The sequence below is a fragment of the Siniperca chuatsi genome, linkage group LG24 (assembly GCF_020085105.1).
Source record: "Siniperca chuatsi isolate FFG_IHB_CAS linkage group LG24, ASM2008510v1, whole genome shotgun sequence".
Classification (NCBI taxonomy): Eukaryota; Metazoa; Chordata; class Actinopteri; order Centrarchiformes; family Sinipercidae; genus Siniperca; species Siniperca chuatsi.
In genome coordinates this window covers 9,466,855-9,485,792 of record NC_058065.1, presented here as the reverse complement: position 1 = coordinate 9,485,792, position 18,938 = coordinate 9,466,855, and the positions used below count along the sequence as shown (strand labels likewise).

General features: G+C 40.3%; 1 protein-coding gene across 4 annotated transcripts in view; it reads left to right on the top strand.

Annotated features, from left to right (window-relative positions):
• The window catches only part of LOC122872160 (fibroblast growth factor 14-like), a 66,953-nt gene that overhangs the window by 31,323 nt on the left and 16,692 nt on the right, over positions 1-18,938 (top strand). For 3 of the 4 annotated variants that reach the window (XM_044188014.1, XM_044188011.1, XM_044188015.1), the window contains exons 2-3: positions 10,452-10,562; positions 15,962-16,065. In XM_044188014.1, coding sequence (XP_044043949.1) covers positions 10,511-10,562; positions 15,962-16,065 — 156 coding nt within the window. In that variant the 5' untranslated portion in view covers positions 10,452-10,510. Of the gene's footprint in view, positions 1-459; positions 1,329-10,451; positions 10,563-15,961; positions 16,066-18,938 lie in introns of those variants that run through there. The other variant, XM_044188013.1, reaches the window with a different exon arrangement.

The following is an 18,938-nucleotide window of genomic DNA, read 5'->3' as shown; positions in this document are numbered from 1 at the left end:
TAAGCTTTGAAACATATGTCTGAGTAAAGTTCCCGTAGACTTTAAAAAGAAAAAAAATACTTTTCACAATAAGGCCTACAGCCTGTAACAGGAAACTAAAGGTCAATGTTAAATAGAAGCAGGCACATTATAAAAGATGACTAAATAACCTTCATCCAGTAAATAACACAAGTTGAAACTGTGATACTGCAGGAGAAATTTAGCCATGTAGCAGCCATGTTAATGATATTTAAAAGCAAATATAAATCATATAGCTTAGCCTACATAATGTGGCTAATATTATTTTTTTAAAGGTAGGCAAACGGGTGTAATGTGTCCTATTAATTTTTCTAGAGTTTAAACTGTTAGGCCTAGTTGTGTTTTTATAGAGGAAAAAAAGATATTATTAGATATTAGATTAGATGAAAATTGACCACTTGATGGCAGCAACAAGTAGCAAAATGACAGAATAGTAGGCTATAATTAAGAATACAGCAAATTGTGCTGTAAAAGGTTACATTTTTTGTCTGAAAAGTGAGTTGTTAATATAGGCTATATAATCCATTTGAGAAACATAAATTCTTTCAAAGCCAAGCCATACTTACTTTGAAAGCCAAGCCGCCCTCTTTCCGGTGATGCTCTGGGTAACTCTCGCTAGTTACGCAGATGGAGCGGCTCGCGGCTGCACGCGCGCCTCGCGCTTCTGTCAGCGGAATACAAACGGACGTTTTCAGAGGAGAGGACAGAATTGCTTTCTGAGGCATTATTCTCCTTTTCAGAGCTTTTTGGTTGTGTCGCCTGTTGACCATGGGAACACAAACTGACAAACGAGGTCCTGTAAAATCGGCTGGCGGAGCCGTTCAGTGACAGCTGCTGACAGACAGACCGGTGAAACGTGACGGACAGGTAAACCGCTGAACGTTTCATATCAATGGCTTGGGGACTAACGACAACAGAAAATATGCTGTAACGTGAAGTGGTGTGTTTATTTTGGACTTTACCGCGTTGTGGCTGAAGTATGGGGCCGTTATAGCCGGTAAAGGGGAGACTGGGGGTTTGTGTCTGGTTTTGTCTGCGCTCCGTCCCCTCCGGTGGACACAACTGAAGAGACTGGAGACACGGACGGAGACGGGGCTGTTTTTGTTTCGGCGGAGACATGGCAGCGGCCATCGCCAGCGGTTTGATCCGGCAGAAGCGACAGGCGAGAGAGCAACACGCCCACCGACCGACTACTCACCGGCGGCGGAAAAGCCCCGGTAAGAAGCAGGGGCTGTGCAACGGGAACCTGGTCGACATCTTCTCCAAAGTCCGGATATTTGGCTTGAAGAAGAGGAGGCTACGGAGGCAAGGTGTGGGGGGAAATGGGGGGCAGACAAACGCGCACATGCATGCACACAGACAGTCGCACGCACGCACTTTTACGCGCGGCCACAGTCATAGAGAACCACCTTCACACATGCACGCCCTCGCTGGTTTACGCATGTACACTCGCGCGCGCCCATACACGCGCACACACCCCAATCATGCATAAACACAGACTCGCCCTTCTCTCTGTCTTTTCCCCTCTCCTCTGTGGTGACACACACACACACACTGTCATGTCTTGTAGTGCCCTATGGTTCAGTAGCTTCCAGGTGCATCCATTATTGAAGCCACAGATTAGTCTGTCTAGTGTCTCTCTCTCTCTCTCTCTCTCTCTCTCTCTCCCTCTCTCTCCCTCTCTCTGTCTGTGCATCTCTACCTCTCTGTCTCATTTCCAGCTCATAATTCACCATGATCAGACTTTGCCTTAACATTAGCAGAATGTCAGACTAAAACACAATGACAGGAACAAAACTAGCACCTGTCTCTTATTTTGAAATCACACTTTGCTCCATGTAATTCAGATTTTTCTCTGAAACAGTAAAAGTAGCCTAAAAGTAAAAATTTCCACCATTCAGATTTCAAGTCCCACTCATATCCAAATCAACATCATTGTTAAATCACGGGGCAGACCTTGCCATCAATGCACAGAGAAGTGATTAGATATGGAAGTGAATGCAGATTAATGAGAATGTTGTGATTGTTTGCTATGGTAAGCTTTCAATAGCAGAGGTGACAAGTGTTTTTGTAATCAATTGATTGTGTGAGAAACCAGCAGGTGACGGTGTATGGAGGGATGGATGAAGGGAGGACAGAAGGGGGTTGGAAATGAGAGGAGGGGAGAGGCGAACGTGAGGAGTCACGTTGATAGGAATGGGTTTTCACCAGTTTGGTCTGGTGACTGTCGGGAATATGTGGGATCTGAGAGCCATATTCCAGATCATGGTGGGAGTTGGATCTCCTCTTTTCTCTTCACCTCCCATCTCCTTCTTTCCCTCTCTTTCCTTTTCTTACATTCCTTTTTCTTTTTGTCACCTCCTCTCCGTCATGTCTTAGCTTCAGTTCCTCTGAATTTTTTTCTTCCCTTCTCTTCCATTTTGCCTATATGTACTTTCTACATTTGACTTACTTTTCCTCCCTTTTTGTCCTTCCACCCTTCAACAACAACCTCCTCTCCTCCCCATTTCCCCCTCCCTTCTCTTCCCTTTTTTGTCACCGTTCTCCCTACCTTAGATCTTTTCATCCCTTCTTCCAGCTTCATTTTACTTTCCCTCCCTTGTTCCCTTCCACCCTTCTTTACTTTAGGAGGAACAGACAAACAGCTTCCCCTCCTCTCTCCATCTTTCCTCTTACCTTCCTCTTTCTTTTTGCCATGTGCTCTCCTATGTTGCCCTTAGTTCCTCTGCATTTTTATTCCTCCCTTCTCTTCCTTTTAAATTTTTTTTAACCTTTTTTTTACCTTTGTCATCCTTCTCCCCTACCTTGTTTCTCCTCCTGCTCCTCTCCCCATTCACCTCATTTTGGCCCTTCATCCTACCACCCTTCTTATATGATCAAATTCTCCCTCCCTACCTTAGATCTTTTCATCCCTCCTTCCAGCCTTGTTCCCTTATTGGGACAAATAGCCTCCTCTCCTCTCCTCTCCTTAGTTCATCTGCATTTTTATTCATTCCTTCTCTTCCCCCTTTCCCTTTTTTGTCACCTTTCTCCTTTACCTCCTTTCCTCTCCTCCTCCCTTTCACATTCCCTTTCCCTTCCACCCTCATCTCCTCTCCTCCTTCCATCTTTCCTAATTTGTCTTATTACCTTCCTCTTTTGCATCCTCTTTTCCTCATGTATCACCTTCAGTTTCTTTGCATTTGTCTCCCTTCTCTTCCCTTTTTGTCACCCTTCTCCCCTACCTCCTTTCTTCCCCACTTCATCTCTTTATTCTATCACCCTTCCTCTTTTCTACCCTAATCTTCCCTCCCTACCTTAGATCTTTTCATCCCTTCTTCGAGCTTTTTTCCTTCAGCCTCCTCGGCTTTCTTCTCTCCTTCACTTACCTTCCTCTTTCTTGTTGTCTCCTCCTCTCATCATGTCTTAGCTTCAGTTCCTCTGCATCCCCTGCTCCTCATCCTTCATTTGACCACCCCTACTCCTCTCCATCCTAATCCTCTCTGCCTACCTTAGATCTTTATTATTCATTTCTTCTCTTCCCCTTTTCTCTTTTTTGTCACCTTTCTCCTTTACCTCCTTTCTTCTCCTCCACCTTGGCTCATCGACCTCATCCTCTCCACCCAATCCTCCCCACATACCTTAGATCTTTTCATCCGTCCTTCCAGCTTCATTTTTCCTCCCTCCCTATCTTCTCCTCCTTTCCCTCCTTCCATCTCTCCCTCCTCTGTGTTCCCAGCTGTGAGAGCTGCTGGTGAAAGCTTGGCAACGTCCACAATCTCTGTGCTCTGTCTGTCTGTGTGTGTGTGTGAGAGAGAGATTTGCCAACATCTCCTACTGTCTTCCAGAGGTTTTGTGAAGGAGAGACAGACAGACCCGACTCAAACTGATCTGCAGCTTTCATTACTCGATCAAAGATGTGATTCAATACAGCTTAAATTTGCATGCTTTTATCAGCTAGAGTTAGACTGACACGGAGCCAAAATTGGCTTTTCATTAAAAATGTGATATCAGTCCACTTCTCATATGATAGAGGCTTCTTCTTGTCCACAACTAGTCCCAGTATGTTGTTATTATTAGTAATTCTAATTAGACGTCTGAGCGGAGAACTCATGGCACTGTTGTGGGAGGATTTTACTCAACAGTATTTAAATCCTGCAGCCTCATTTAAGAGCTGCTAACCCACCTAAAACTACTTCATCTGTCTGACTTTGAGTCTTTGAGTGGAGGATTTGATTGTGACATGATGGACAGGATTTCCCCGCCAAATTAAAAGATAATCACTGCCACAAAATATTGGCTTTCAATCAAAAAATAAATCATGTGGCCTCCAAACATTCCCATCGGCTGAGTCACAACACCAGCCAGGAAAGTATTCTGATGTTACAAGCCGCCACTGAAATGTAATATATCCATATCAGACAGGGTTTTAAGCCGACAGAAAGATTTATAAATGTAAAGCCAGGCTGGAAGGTACACTCTCCTCTGTGCCTCAAAGTCTAATTCAGTAACATTTAAAATACAATAATACATTTTAAATGATATTTTATAAATTAAAAACAACACAGATGGAATCCTAAACAAGGACAGAGAGACTGAAATGTGACTGATTTCAGTCTGTCTGCAGTGGCAGTGTGTTCTGATTTCTGTTCTGACAGATGGATGCTGGGCAGGTAAACTGCTATTTTGAATCATAAAGTAGCAAGAAATATCACAGCTGTCAGCTGGAACGATATTTACTTGATTCATGAAAACATAGACTTTGTCGTATTCATCGGAAATTGGAAACGAGAAAAATGCAGTTGAAGGTAGAGAGGTGTGTGTCTATAGGGATGCACCAAATGATTATTTTCATTATCGATTAATATGTCAATTTTCTTCAATTAATTGTTTAGTCTATAAAATCACTATTTCCCACAGCCCAAGGTGATGTATTCAAATGTCTTGTTAGTTAGATACACAGCACATACACATAACTTCTTACATATAACATTACCAGAAGAATAATTGTGCACAGAGATTTTTGACTTTTGGTTGCATTTTACTTCACATTATGATCTGCTTTGTAGTCGTTTTTCATGAGACAATATGTTTTGTCTGACCAACAGCCCAAAACCCAAAGATGATGTGAAGAGAAAAGCAGAAAATCTATCTGTGTAATGCAATATTGTCATCACACAGTGACATTACAAGGAGCATGACATTGACTGCTGGTTAGGTGCTGTGGCTGAAGGAGCTGAACCACAAAGCTCTTGATTTGCCGATTTGTTGATGTTGTGTCCCACGTCTCACCCGTGGTCATGAACTCTGCGTAGTGACCGAGAGGATGAGATTATGGATGTGCCAAAATAAGGATTCACTGCTGAGATGAGGAGTTTAGTGATGCAGGAGGACCTAAAAGTCGAGTAGCTGCTCCTCACATTGATAGGAGCCAGCTGCATATTTTCAGGCACCTGGTAGGGATACCCCAGTTGTTTAAACCAGTAAATATGTGATCAAAGAAGTCAAAATCTGGATTTACTCAGGAAATGTAATAGGAAATACTTCTCCCAGCTGGCCTCTGATCAGCTTGAGATCCTCCAGGAGAAATGAAGAGAAAGATGCCCAATAAAAAGACATCTCCACTGCTCTGTTGCCACGTTGCCACATTTTCCTGAAACGGGCTTGAAAATGGATGGATGAAGAGTCACTGTTAGTAAAATTGGGTTCCACAGATCAGGAAACCAACATTTTTCACATTAAAGCCACAAATATTGATTTACTGGTATTCAGTGTGGCGTTGCTCTGTCACCTCTGTCTATATGTTATCCCACTGATGGACTGGCTATGTGTACATGGTGTTCCCTTGGCTTTCAATCAATGCATAATGATAAGCAGGGATGGATAATCAATAGATGACATTGGTGTTTCCCTCAGAATTGTATTCTTGTCAAGGCTGGGAAGGCCTCTGAAAAAGTATCATGATGATGCAGCATTAAAGAAAAGACAACGATGATATGTGGTGCAGACTTGTCTCACTAGGACAAATTCAGGTTAAGGACTTTTATTATTTATCTGAGTAGATACATAATCAAACACTGCGTCACTGCTGCCATATAAGAGGTGAAGGACATTTACTTAGCTGAAGCAGATCCGAATGGTTTAACAGTGTGTTTTAACAAGAAATCTGCCCTTTTCTGCACCCTAAGTGTTTCTCTAATCACTAATCACTCTGCTGTAAATGAGGATGAAATGGTTGCATTTAGTTGCTGCATCGTGAATTATTCACTTGGGTGCTATTGTTTGGTGGGTTGGTGTGTATGTGTAAAAAAAAAAAAAAAAAAAGAGAGTGAGAGAGAAGGTCTTTTAATGCATCACTTGTATGAGACACTCATGTTGATATTTTATACCGCATTAAACACTGTATTTAGACTCAGACTGGGGCGAATTAACAGACAATATGACATGTCAAATCAGCGTGGCCGCTTGACGGGCTGACTGATTGAATCAGATCACGGTGAAAATACAGCTGTGTGTATGTGTACTGTGTGTGTGGATGGGGGAATACCCTTCCACTGGAACAGTCTGGAATCACGAGACTGTTGCCATGGCAACGCGAGAATGGGAATGTCCCTAATAACAGACGGGATGTGGAGATGCTGGGAAGAGTGGGAATATCACCTTGACGACTCTGGGAATGTCACTGTGGCAACGGTTGGGCTCGTGAGGTTGGAATATGAATAAAAGCATAACTGGATGTGAGATGGATGAATAGACACGTAAACAGATAATGAGTTGATGCTGAGTAGATGCAGCACCCCTGTGGAGAGTTATTGATTTTTCATCCATTACAGCAGGGAGTTATGCAAACACCAACAATAACTCCATTTGAGACTGTAATTGTACTCATAATAGGGCTTGACTATGTGATTAAAAATATACATCATGACAAACTACATTGCATAAGATAAACGTAATAGTAAAAAAAAAATACATCAGTACATTATATTTCCTTTTAATGTGTTGGCTCAAATCTGATGTTTGTCCTAAATAATTACAGTATGACCTGTTAAAGATTCTGGACTAGACTGTGAGTTGATTGGTTAAATTTCTGGTTAGATGTGATTGGTTGTTTTAGTTATTCTCAGTTTAATTATATGGGGTTCAGACTCATGTCCAGCCCTAAGTCATGATACAGATAATTCAGAATATAAATAATAACTGTTGCTTCTTGTTGAATAAAACGATCTACTGTGGAAGACCTCAAAGTACAGAACAAGAGGTTTGATTTTAAATAAGTGTAATGAATAAGTTATTCTGAACAGAAGTCACAGTAAAGACGGCATTTTGAACTGTTTGCACTCAGACACACAGAGAGTGTATAGTGGCCAGGAAGGAAAAAGTTTGATAAAACGCCACAATCTAATATATAGTGACCTTGACTTTCAAATGTTAAAAAAAGTTGTTGGTTGTGGTGGGTAGGGTAGGGTTGGATATTGTTTCAAGTGTTACGATCCTCTGTATCGATACCAAAACTATTTTTTCCCCATGTTACTTTGAGAAATATAATGTTTTTCTACACACCTTTTTTTTAAAAAATGAATTGCATGGCCTTGAAAATTCCCATCGGCTGAGTCACGACACCAGCCAGGAAAGGAATTCTGATATTACAAGCTGCCACTGAAATGCACCTGCTGTAATATATCCATATCAGACAGGGTTTTAAGCCGACAGAAAGACAGATGTATAAATGCAAAGCCAGGCTGGAAGGTACACTCTCCTCTGTGCCTCCAGGTCTAATTCAGTAACATTTAAAATACAATAATACAGTTTAAATGATCTTTTTATAAATTAAAAACGACACAGATGATATACAGGAGACATGACACGTTGTAGAAAAAGATAAGAGACAATAAATAACATTTCCAGTAGCTTCCTCTGGTCGTGCGTCACACAAACAAGGACAGAGAGATTGAAATTTGACTGATTTCAGTCTGTCTGCAGTGGCAGTGTGTTCTGATTTCTGTTCTGACAGATGGATGCTGGGCAGGTAAACTGCTATTTTGAATCATAAAGCAGCAAGAAATATCACAGCTGTCAGCTGGAACGATATTTACTTAATTCATGAAAACATAGACTGTGCTGTACTGTAGTTAGGAAAGAAAATTCAGTTGCAGTGAGGAGTGTACAGGACTGCAACTATAATATATTTTCATTATCAATTACTATGTCAATATTTATGTCAGAGTGAAAAATGCTCATCACAATTTCTAAGCTGTTGTCTTCAAATTGCTTGTTTTGTCCAACCAACAGTCCAAAACCCAAAGTTATTTAATTTACAATGATGTAACAGAGAAAAGCAGAAAAAGTATCAAGCAAATGAAAAAACTGCTGTAATGATTTCATTTAACAAAAGAAGCCAATTTTCTGTTGTTTAAACACAAGCAGCTGTACGAGAACTGTACTTAAATAATATACAGTCTGAGGTCTGGCAAAATTATAATTGAAATCAGTAAATATGTGATTAAAGAATAATTAAACAAGACTGCCAATCTGACCAGACATTCAATGCCAGCTTTTGGTATTTTACCATTTTCAAGTCTTAGTGCTACAGACACATTTTGGTCGCTACCAAAATAGCATTGAGGTTTGATACCCAGCCCTAGCGGTGTGGTGGGTGATCCTTCGATGAAAAGAGTTCGCCTGCACTGACTAGAAACCACAGTTTCACTTAAATCTACTTTTAGATCCCAGACGGATCTTCGTCAGGTCAAAGATTCAAAATGTACATATTTTCATATTCTGATTTGCAATAACCTTGCACCTACATGCGATGTGCGTATAACTATGCTCCTGCTAGTGGTGGGAGATCCTTGCCAGCAAATGTAATAGCTGTTTTAATAATCTAACTGAGATTTATTATTGACTGTACCACACAACATGTTAAGCAGTGTGCTGTCAGTTTGAGGGCTGGTTGCAAACTTCACAGCTTCTCTTCCCTCCTTCTCCCCTGCTGCACAAGATGGATCCTTCACAAAAATGGAAAACACCCCTGCCTCTCTCTCTCTCACACACACACACACACACACACACACACACACACACACACACACACACACTCATCATGAATTGGGTCAGTCTTGGCTTTTTTCTGTCTCTGTGCATTAGGGTATACCTTTACACATTCACTCTCTGTCTCTCACACACACATCTTCAAAGGGGATTCCCACCCTGCTTTCACTGCGCCAACAAAGGAAAAGTCCCTGATATGTGTTTTATAGAGGGAGAATGGGTGTGGTCACATGTAAGTGTGTGTGAGGACCCATATTAAATAATCCATGTCACCAACCAACCTGAGGTGTGTGTGTTTGTGTGGAAAAAGGGTGCTATCTATCTACAGAGAGTAATGATGATGATAGAATGGAAAAATGCCTGTCTGTGCCTGCCGAGGAAGTACTACCGTTATATCACCAAATGCAGGTGTCTCATTCTCCATCTTTATCTAGTGACTCAGTCAGTCTTTGTCCCTCAGCTCCTTCCCTTCCCCTTTTGTCACTTGTTCTTACTGTCTCTCATTCTGAGCAGCTGTATTCATTTTGTTTTATAACAGTTGTTTTGTATTTGATGGTGAGATGCAAGAACCAAATAGGGAGAAGCGAACGTGGCCGCTGTTTAGTTGGAGCAGTATGGATTAGCCAAGAGCACTGCATCCAGTAACAAAGAATTAAAACATTTGCATTGGAACAACAATGAGTTTCTTGTGTTTGCAATGTTAGATCTGTAATGATGTAAACATCTGCATTTCAGCCATTGTGGATTCATCAAAATCCAACTATTTGTGGATATAATAAGTATTTTTAATACAGTATATTTATGTCAGTCTTACAACATTACAGATAAACTGCTGTAGGTGGGGAGAAACCATTAGAGATCCATACAAATATCTATGTTTTGTTTAAGGGAATCATACCTACAAACCAATATATATGTCAATAAATAAATAGTATACAATAGCAAATACAAATAGATACAAAGCCATTATGAAGCTGCTCTATACCATCAAAGGTTCAGAAATAATTTATCAATGTTATTCAAGTGGAACAATGACCACGAAGGAAGGATTAGTCCAAGAATACTGTAATGGATTGGATTTGCCTCACTAGTCTCTCCACAGGAAATCCCTCAGGATGCAGCATGTGGTCACATTGTTCTTTAATGCCAAACCTGTGTTGTATCTCAAATGTGCCTTCCAGGATTTGTGCATAAATTGATTTCTGGGGATTAATTTGTAGATAAATCATTTATAAATCATTCTGTTGAAGCTGACAAATCTTATTACAAATGTTGCCTCGATTTATTTTCATTTGCTTGTTCATATTTAAGGGCGGTATGATGTATAGCGTGTCGTGATTTGAATATCAGTTCTTTTCAACAATTCTTCTCCCTGGGTCTTTGTCTGTGTTTGTGTTGTGTAGAACCACAGCTGAAGGGCATAGTGACCAGGTTGTTCTGCAGGCAGGGCTTCTATCTCCAGATGGGCCAGGATGGAAGTCTGGACGGGACCAAAGACGACAGCACCAACTCCTGTAAGTAGACACAGGGATTCCTGCTGACAGCATATTTGGATTACGCACTCAGTTGATATTGACCACAAAAACAGTATTTGTTGTTGTACGGTAGTTCTCAATCCCAGAACTGAGTGCACAGAGCCCTGCAGACTTTCTATAATACTGTAACTAGTCAATTGCACTCACCAGGACCCTCATTTATCAACACAGCTTGACTAAAAGCATGTGTGAACTGTGTGTGCAACCATTTCTAAAAAGGGGTGTCGCATTGTGTTTTTCTTGACAATGCAGGAATGTAAAGCTGTGCAAGTGTCTGAAAAGGAAAAGAAAATCGGTGCTCAAAACAACACTGACGAGAGTTGCAGCTCAAAACAAAAATTTCATCATAGTACAGGAAAATCCATGACAGTCTCTCTCAAGGCCAAATAGTTATTTAGAGATGGTCTGCCTCTCGTCCTCATCTGATTTGATGAAGGTCGAGAGATACTTTTCTTGCAGTGAAAAGGAGAGACCAGCAGGAAAGATCTAATGACTCCTAGTTATTATAAAAAATCGTTAAATGTTTAAAGTAGCTTGATCTAAATTAGTTAAAACTAAAGGTTCAAGTTCCTCCATTTACAAGGAAATTAGAAATATATTGTTCGACCACACCATCTACCATTCGAGCATATTGATCTATATGGACTGACATTTTTTTATGGTGGTATTGATTGAAATTCACATTACAGTATATGCATTTATAAAGACAGCAATAAGACAGTGATAGTGTTTTCATAGTGGCTCCATTCGGGACATTTCACATTGTGCAGGCAGTGTGTTTTCAGAGAGCATTCTGACTGTTCGACTGAAAGCGACAAGTGGCTGTTCAGAGGATAACATTTTTTTTAAGGCCTAGTTTATTGGAGCTCTGCACCCAACACTAACCTCAGAGAGGAGCTACAGATGGATAGCTTATTGATTAATGTAACCTTTGCTATATTCTGATGTGCTAGGCTGAGAGAAAATCAAATGTTAATCAGTAAACACTACAGCAGGCAACTCACTGGTCCAAAGTGTCCTTACCACATTGGCTGAGCTGGTCTGCAACGCGTGTTGCAGCAATGTTCCACTTGTTTACTATGATTTTTTTTTTTTGGCAAATGTCTTCACATCAATTTTTGGCAAATGTCTTCACGTCACCATATTTTGTATTTCTGCCACAGCTCGGTGTGTAGATCAAACAGAATTTACTGCAGCTTGCACTTGTTGCCAAGCTTCATTTTCCATTTGTTTGTCAGCGTGTCTGGCTGAGCCATGCTCAGCCGAGGGGAGACATCAGTGACATTTCCTGCAGCATTTAAAGGGAGGGTTGTTACCATCTCTAATCAGCTGGGTGCATATCTTTATGTTAATGAAGGCTGTGCATGAGTGTGATGGTGGTTTAGAAAGTGTGATATTTGTCAAGGATGATTACTTGCAGGTGTACTTACACACATTTAATACATTTCCTCCGCTCAACTCTGAACAATGTAAATACTGGTTGTTAGAGAGATTTAATAACCATTCCTATGCAACCTTGATTAATGAGGGCTCTGATATCCCAGGTGTAATCAGCCCTTGATTAGAAAGAAAACCAGCAGGGCTTCTGGTCCCAAATAGCATGTCTACTGTCACAGCCTTCATTACAGGTCACTGTTATGTTATGATATTATAATATATCAATTACACAGCAATATCTATGTGTGTAGTTCCTTTTGCATTAAATACAAAATTTGCTTTGGAGAATCCTCTGCTGTTGTGAAATGTTGATCAGCTCGTCATACTGTATGTCCGTACCTGGCCTGGGTGATGATGGGTCAATAAAGTCTGTTCAAAATAGAATAAGCACACTGGAATGGATGCTTCTCACATTATGTTTGGATTTTAATTCCTTAAAATCGACAGCTTCAGCCCACTCTTTGCTAGCTGGTGCTTCTTTAAAGCTTTGCAGTGGCTGAATGAAATAAACAGACTTTTCTTTAATACAGTCATCATTTCAGTTTATCTCTCCATGCTGGAAAGGGCAACAACACATGCAAAAAGTTACACAATTTAAAGGATTAATTAAGAGTCAAGTGTGTTTAGACTACCATATCTTCAACACATGGATGGATTAGTTGTGTAATCTAATATGGGCATTATTGGACAAAAGTATCCAACTGAAGAAATATTCAAAATAAAAACCGTTCACAGTGAGGTCCTTGGATTATCCAGTGTAACCTGGACAGTGTTTTAGGAAAAACACATTGCTGATGAATTTTACAAATGTCATTTTTAAAATGTTTTTAGCAGCACAAACAAGATTCTGTTCATCTCCACTGTATAGGGGTGGAGGCAGACATTTCAGAGAGAGATATTTCAAAACCTGGGCAAATGAAAGCAATCTATTCCCACAAACTGTCAGCACTAAGTTTACTGAAACTGCAACATTTTCCAGGCATCAGAGTCACAACATGAAACAATTAACATCTTTATACTCGAGCCACAGGCTGCAACAACAAACCAACAAAGGAGTCAAATCACAAACACCTGAAACAATTACACCATCAATACTTGATGAAAACATCCCTAAAATGTTCTGTATGTGTTTTATTGTTGAGTTTTGTGTATTTTAAAGGCCCAAATTGGGACCGGCATTGCAAAATAGCTTAGGCTATAAATGGTATGTGGCACTGGTTCATGCTATACACTTGTCCCTATAAAATAAGCATTAAACAAAAAATAGATAAAATGTGTCTCAAGATCCACAGAACCCAATAAAAAAGAAAACTGGAAGTAAAAATACTGGATGGGCAATGTAAAATAAGTGATTTTTACCAACAAGAAAGGTTCAAATAAGGGAGAGGGGGAGCAAGATCAGACAACAACCACAGGAATTAGTCTGAGAATCCTAAAGAAAAACGAATCATACAGAAAATGTGAATTTCAAGAGTAGGTGAAAAACTTGGAGAAGCTGGGTTACCTTAAAAACATAGACAAATAAAACCCAAACTGTTTACAAGCTAGCTAGACACCCCTAAAGCCTGGATTCCACCGGACATGGCTGTGTCGCGTTCCAGCTGCAACGCGTCCCAGAAGTGGCTCTCCGCAGTGAATATGCGGCAAGTCTATTTTTGACGGAAGCCGCATCAAGCTACACAGAGCAGATCAAACCGGGCAGGAAGTCAGACACAGAAACGGCATAGAGAATCTGGTCAATTTTCAAAATAAAACACTCAGTCCCACCAGTCCACTCCCAGTCGTATATCAACAAAAAACAACTAAAACATAGCAAAAAAAAGAGAAACCATTTAACTATGTAGCCTACTTACCCATGATAGAAGCACGAAAGTCAAGGAAAAAGGGCCAAATCAACAACGTCGGGCAGGCAAACTGCTCTGCTTCTGAAACACTCCCGGTGGGGTATGAAGCTGCTTCGAGGACGGAACAAAACCAGCTCACAGGTGTGACATTATAGAGCCGTGTCCGGTGGAATCCCAGCATTTGTGAACTCAGAAGTTAGTGCAACCCATCCTCAGTCTACTCCACAGGTTGATCCTGAGATTTAATTGACCTTGAAGCTATAATGAAGCATCATGATATGAGGCACTTATAAACATTTACCGCATTTACCTTGGCAAATATGTACATTTATTGGAAAATGTTTCCATTTAAACATTATGTCTGAATTTTCTAAAATGTGCACTAACATACTGAATGTACAGAGAGGCAGGATTCATCTTGAATTTAGTTTAACATTGTTTCTGTCATAACAGCTCGACTGTATGTGCTGTCAGCAGGCTAATCGATAACTCACTAATGATAAGAGGCATATGGATTAAAGAGTCGTGGTTTCAGTTGCCCACGGAGAGGGACTGAGGAGTTTCAACAACCTTGAAAGGTCACAACTAATGATGGCCAATAATCAACATAATATTTGTCCCATTTTCACATTAGAGAAGAGGTAGGTAGAGGAATATATCACGATGGAAATATTATAATAATCACTTTCAAGCTTCATCATTGTCTTTTTAGCAGCTCCTCCATCTTTGTGTAATGTGAGTTTTGAAAGCTGGGAGGTTTTCTTCATTTGATTGGTCACCTGAAATGATTCCAGTGTGATTAGAGTATTTGCTCATTTGATATGTTAATGTTAATTCGGACTTTTTCTCATATGGACTGTTATGATAGATGCTTATAAAGCACTTCTGTTTAGCCTCCATTGGCTTGTTCACACACCTTCAATTCCAAATGTCATACAAAACAACTTTTGTGGTTGTATCCCGATGCTGCTATCAGGCTATAAACATTTGTATGTTCTTTATGAACATACAAAACATTTCTAAAGAGATAAGAAAATCATTGCACAACACTGTGAGGGCTGTCTTACTACCTTCTGCTTGTAACCAACTTTGACATCCAATACAGGATTTCCCTTGTTCGATCTCCCAATCAATTGCTAATGTATTCTATGGATATGGAAACCTGATTTTTTACAATTATGGCCTCAACATGCTAGGAAAATAGAAAAATGGTTAATATCTCATAGCTGGAACAAATCTAAAAAGATACAAGACAAAGGATTGTAGGAAGTGAACAAAAACACCAGTGACACTAGCATTGTCTTTTAAAATACCTGCCCAAGGCTATAAGGGTGTGATCAGCTGTCTTTTCCTTTACCATCACTGCTGTTCTTCAAATAACACTGACCCGATGGAGCTGTGCCTTTGAAAAAAATAGACAAGAATAGGCTTACAGGATATTGAAATCTTACGGAAAGATTACCGTGGTCAAAATATAATACACAATGGGCCTCATGCAGGAACATTTTTGTATTCTTATCCTAAAGCTCTCTTACTTTTTCCATGAAGTTAACTTGTACAAGTAATCCAAGTCAGATCCAGCAAACCCTCTGAACTGCACAAACTTGTTGTAAATTCATTTCAGCTTGATGCCATTTATTACTACAGCTGTCAACACTGTGTCACCACAGAGCTGTACAGTGACACAAATAAAGACAGAATGGCTTGACATGACAAAAAAAAAATTCTTGCTAACGCAGTGGGGGGCATAAGCCACCGCAGGGGGATATACTGTATATAGATCATAGTCTCACCCCTTCTGAGGTATATAGCTATAGAGACATACTAGAGTATGATGAGAATTTATATATAAAGCGGTGGTCTGAATTTTCAGTCAGTGTTCTGCAGACGTCCTCCTCTGCAAAACTGAGTTTAAAAGCTCTGGAAGTAGCCCCACGAGGCCGAGCTGCTTCTTCACCTCACCAACTAACCAAGCCAACTGAGCAACAGACCATCTGACATTTCAGTTCTCAGAGCACTGTATTTCAAGACAAACAAGCACACGTGCACCGGACACCTACACACGCGTAAACTCAGTTTGTCTGTTTTTGTCCTCAGCTCTGTTTAACTTAATTCCTGTGGGTCTGAGAGTCGTGGCCATCCAATCAGTCAAGACTGGCCTCTACATCGCCATGAACGGAGAGGGTCACCTCTACTCATCGGTGAGCACACACACATACACGCAGACACATACAGTGTGAGATTCCTGAAGGACAGTGTCCACACGTCATGTTTTGTTTCAGGTTTTTTACGTGTCTGTCATAGAAAACCTCCTGCTGAGAACTTAATGTTTCTTTTTGGAAAATTGTGTTTTAATTGCAAATGTTTGTTGCTCATCCAGGCCCCTGGTGTGTGGTTTTAAGCTGTGGTAATTCTTTCAAGGAGACAAATGGAAGTATCATCCTGTTTTGACAAATCTCTGGTCATTTATAAGGCCTTACTTTATGCACAGGAGTAAGGACAAATAAGTGGCTTGCAATGACTGAGGAAGGTACGTCTGTTGACTTTAGTTGTCAAACTAAAATGAAAGAGGTGAAATTATGTTTTAATTTGTAACTTTCTTTGCTTAAAAAACAGTTTGCAACTTCTGATTATTTTTACTATCAATTAATCAATTCTTTTCTTGACTAATCGATCATGAGATCTATAGGCTGTTAGAAAATAGTGAAAAAATGTCCATCCAAAGTTCCCAGAGCCCAAGGTGACCACTTCAGATAGCTTGTTTTATCCATTAAACAGTCCAAAACCAAAAAATCAGTTTATAATAATCAGTTTAAGTATCATAGAGGATTAAGATGTTTGAGATGCTGGAACCAGTGAATTTTTGCTTAAACGAATAAGCGATTACCAAAATTGTTGCAGATTAACTTTCTGTCGATCGACTCATTGTTTCAGCTCTTGTGCCAAGTAACATTTGCCTCTTTTCCGAGTGTAGCTACCCGCGCACTAAGAAACAGGCTTTGAGTCGAGATAAATGGATCATTAGCCGGTTAACATGACATACGTTAAATGGTTTTCACCTGCTGTTTTCTCATTATGCTGCTCAGAAGAACCATTGGGTGATTTTAGTACAACTCGTCTCAGTTAGCCGGTGCACAGACCATTGCACTCACTGTGTCCAGGGACCAGGGTCTGTCTGCAGAGCCTCTTCTGTTCTGTCTGAAGGACACTGAGCAAAATAAGGCAAAATTGATCACTCACCTAAAAAGCAGTTACAGACTAATCTTGCTCTAAATTATACAATATGTAACTTACATTTAATTAAAATGCTACTATCATTATTTAAGTTGTTCCAACAGATTGGAGTTTCTTTTAAGTGCTAGTGAAAAGCTTTTCAGAGTTTTTGTTTGAGACAAGAATACTGAGTTAGAGCAGGCGTAAGCATGAACTGTTTTATTATTTTTAAATTTTCAGTTTTAATCCTTAAATGCCATTCTAGAGGCTTTTCTTCCCTAAATGCAAAAGAAAAAACAAAATACTGTAAGTTTGAATTACAAATGAAAACTGCAAAATACAACAAACAAAAAGCTAAATTAGTCAAACCTTTGTCAAATCAATCACCTTAGAGATGGACATACAGAACAATATAGAAGACATGATTAGACAGAGGGAAGAAAGACGTGGTGAAGAGCAAGTGGTGGGGATGTGAGGTAGAGGAGGATCGGCTGGCTGCTAGGAGATCTGCTTGAGTGGAATATGAATTATTTCCATGCTGACTCTTCAGAGAGAGTTCACACTCTCACTCCACCAACGTCTCTTCTCCCCCATCATCCCTCTTTCCTCCTCTTCATTTCTTTTTTTGGGTGGAGATGACAGGAGCCAGAGAGGAGGGGATGAGGGAATAGAAATGGATGGGAGGAGAGAAGAAAAGAGGAGTGGAGATGAAAGGAGGGAAATGAAAGGGAGGAGTGAGAGGAATAAAGGTGAGGCCAGGACAAATCATAAGAAAAGGAGGAGAGGGGAGAAGAAAGGATTGACTTGAGTGGGAGGCAAAAGAAAGAAGGTGAGGAAGAAATAGGGCAATAGACGAGGAAAAAGATGGAAAGGAAGAAGGGAAAAGGTTGTAGATAGAAGAGGAAAAAGATGGAGAGAAAGATAGGAAAAGGTTGTAGACAGGAATAAAGAAGCCAAAGAGGAAGGAGGACAAAAAAATGTATAGGGAAGAGGAGGAAGAAGGTTGTGGACAGAAGAGGAAAAAAAGATGTAGAGAAAGAAGGAAAGATGTTACAAAGGGATAAGAGGAAGAGAAAGGAGTAATTGGGAGGAGAAAGAAAGGAGATCTGTGCTGCTTTGCTGGGCTTTCTCAGCCTGTCGCAGATGCATGAGGGCTTCCTGTAAATAATTGAAGAGGGGGAGTCCCCCCCTACACACACACACACCCACACACCCACTCACACACACACAGTAGAAATCCCCTCTAAAGCTGTGTAGAGGGAAAGCAAGGATGTTTGATCATCTACCAGCTCTGTGACTGATAATGAATATATAAATAACATACAGCAGGTTTAATTGATCATGATGTCAGCACTGCTTGAGGTTTAATTGGCTGCTGCTAAGGTCGTGGCAGGTGTAGTGTGTGGTGAGGATGGTGCCACTCATTAAACATTACGAGGGTGCTATCACAGCTACAGTTTGTTTTATCCTGGTCTGAACCAGAGCGGTGACGTTTACCTTTTATGCATGTGTAATTGGTTGGTTCAGGTTCACACAGACGGAGCCGCTTGTTCATCGGACAGTTTGGATTATTTTTCATCCTGCCGGGTTAGTTATTGTGGAGGTGTCAGGAAGTCGATACAAATCAGATTGTAGTTCCTGTAAATTTAACTAAACATGGTGCACTTATCAGCAGTTTTTGCTGTAACATGTTTGACAGTCCAGGTGGAGTTTTGCTCTCGGAAGAATTTTTATGTAACAATATGTTGAGTAGCAGATGTCAGCACGTCTCCTTGTAGCTATATTGCATTTATGGATGGTTTATTTAACGACCCCTGCAGCATTAAAGAAATGGCACCTGTCAAAATGACCTTAATTAAAG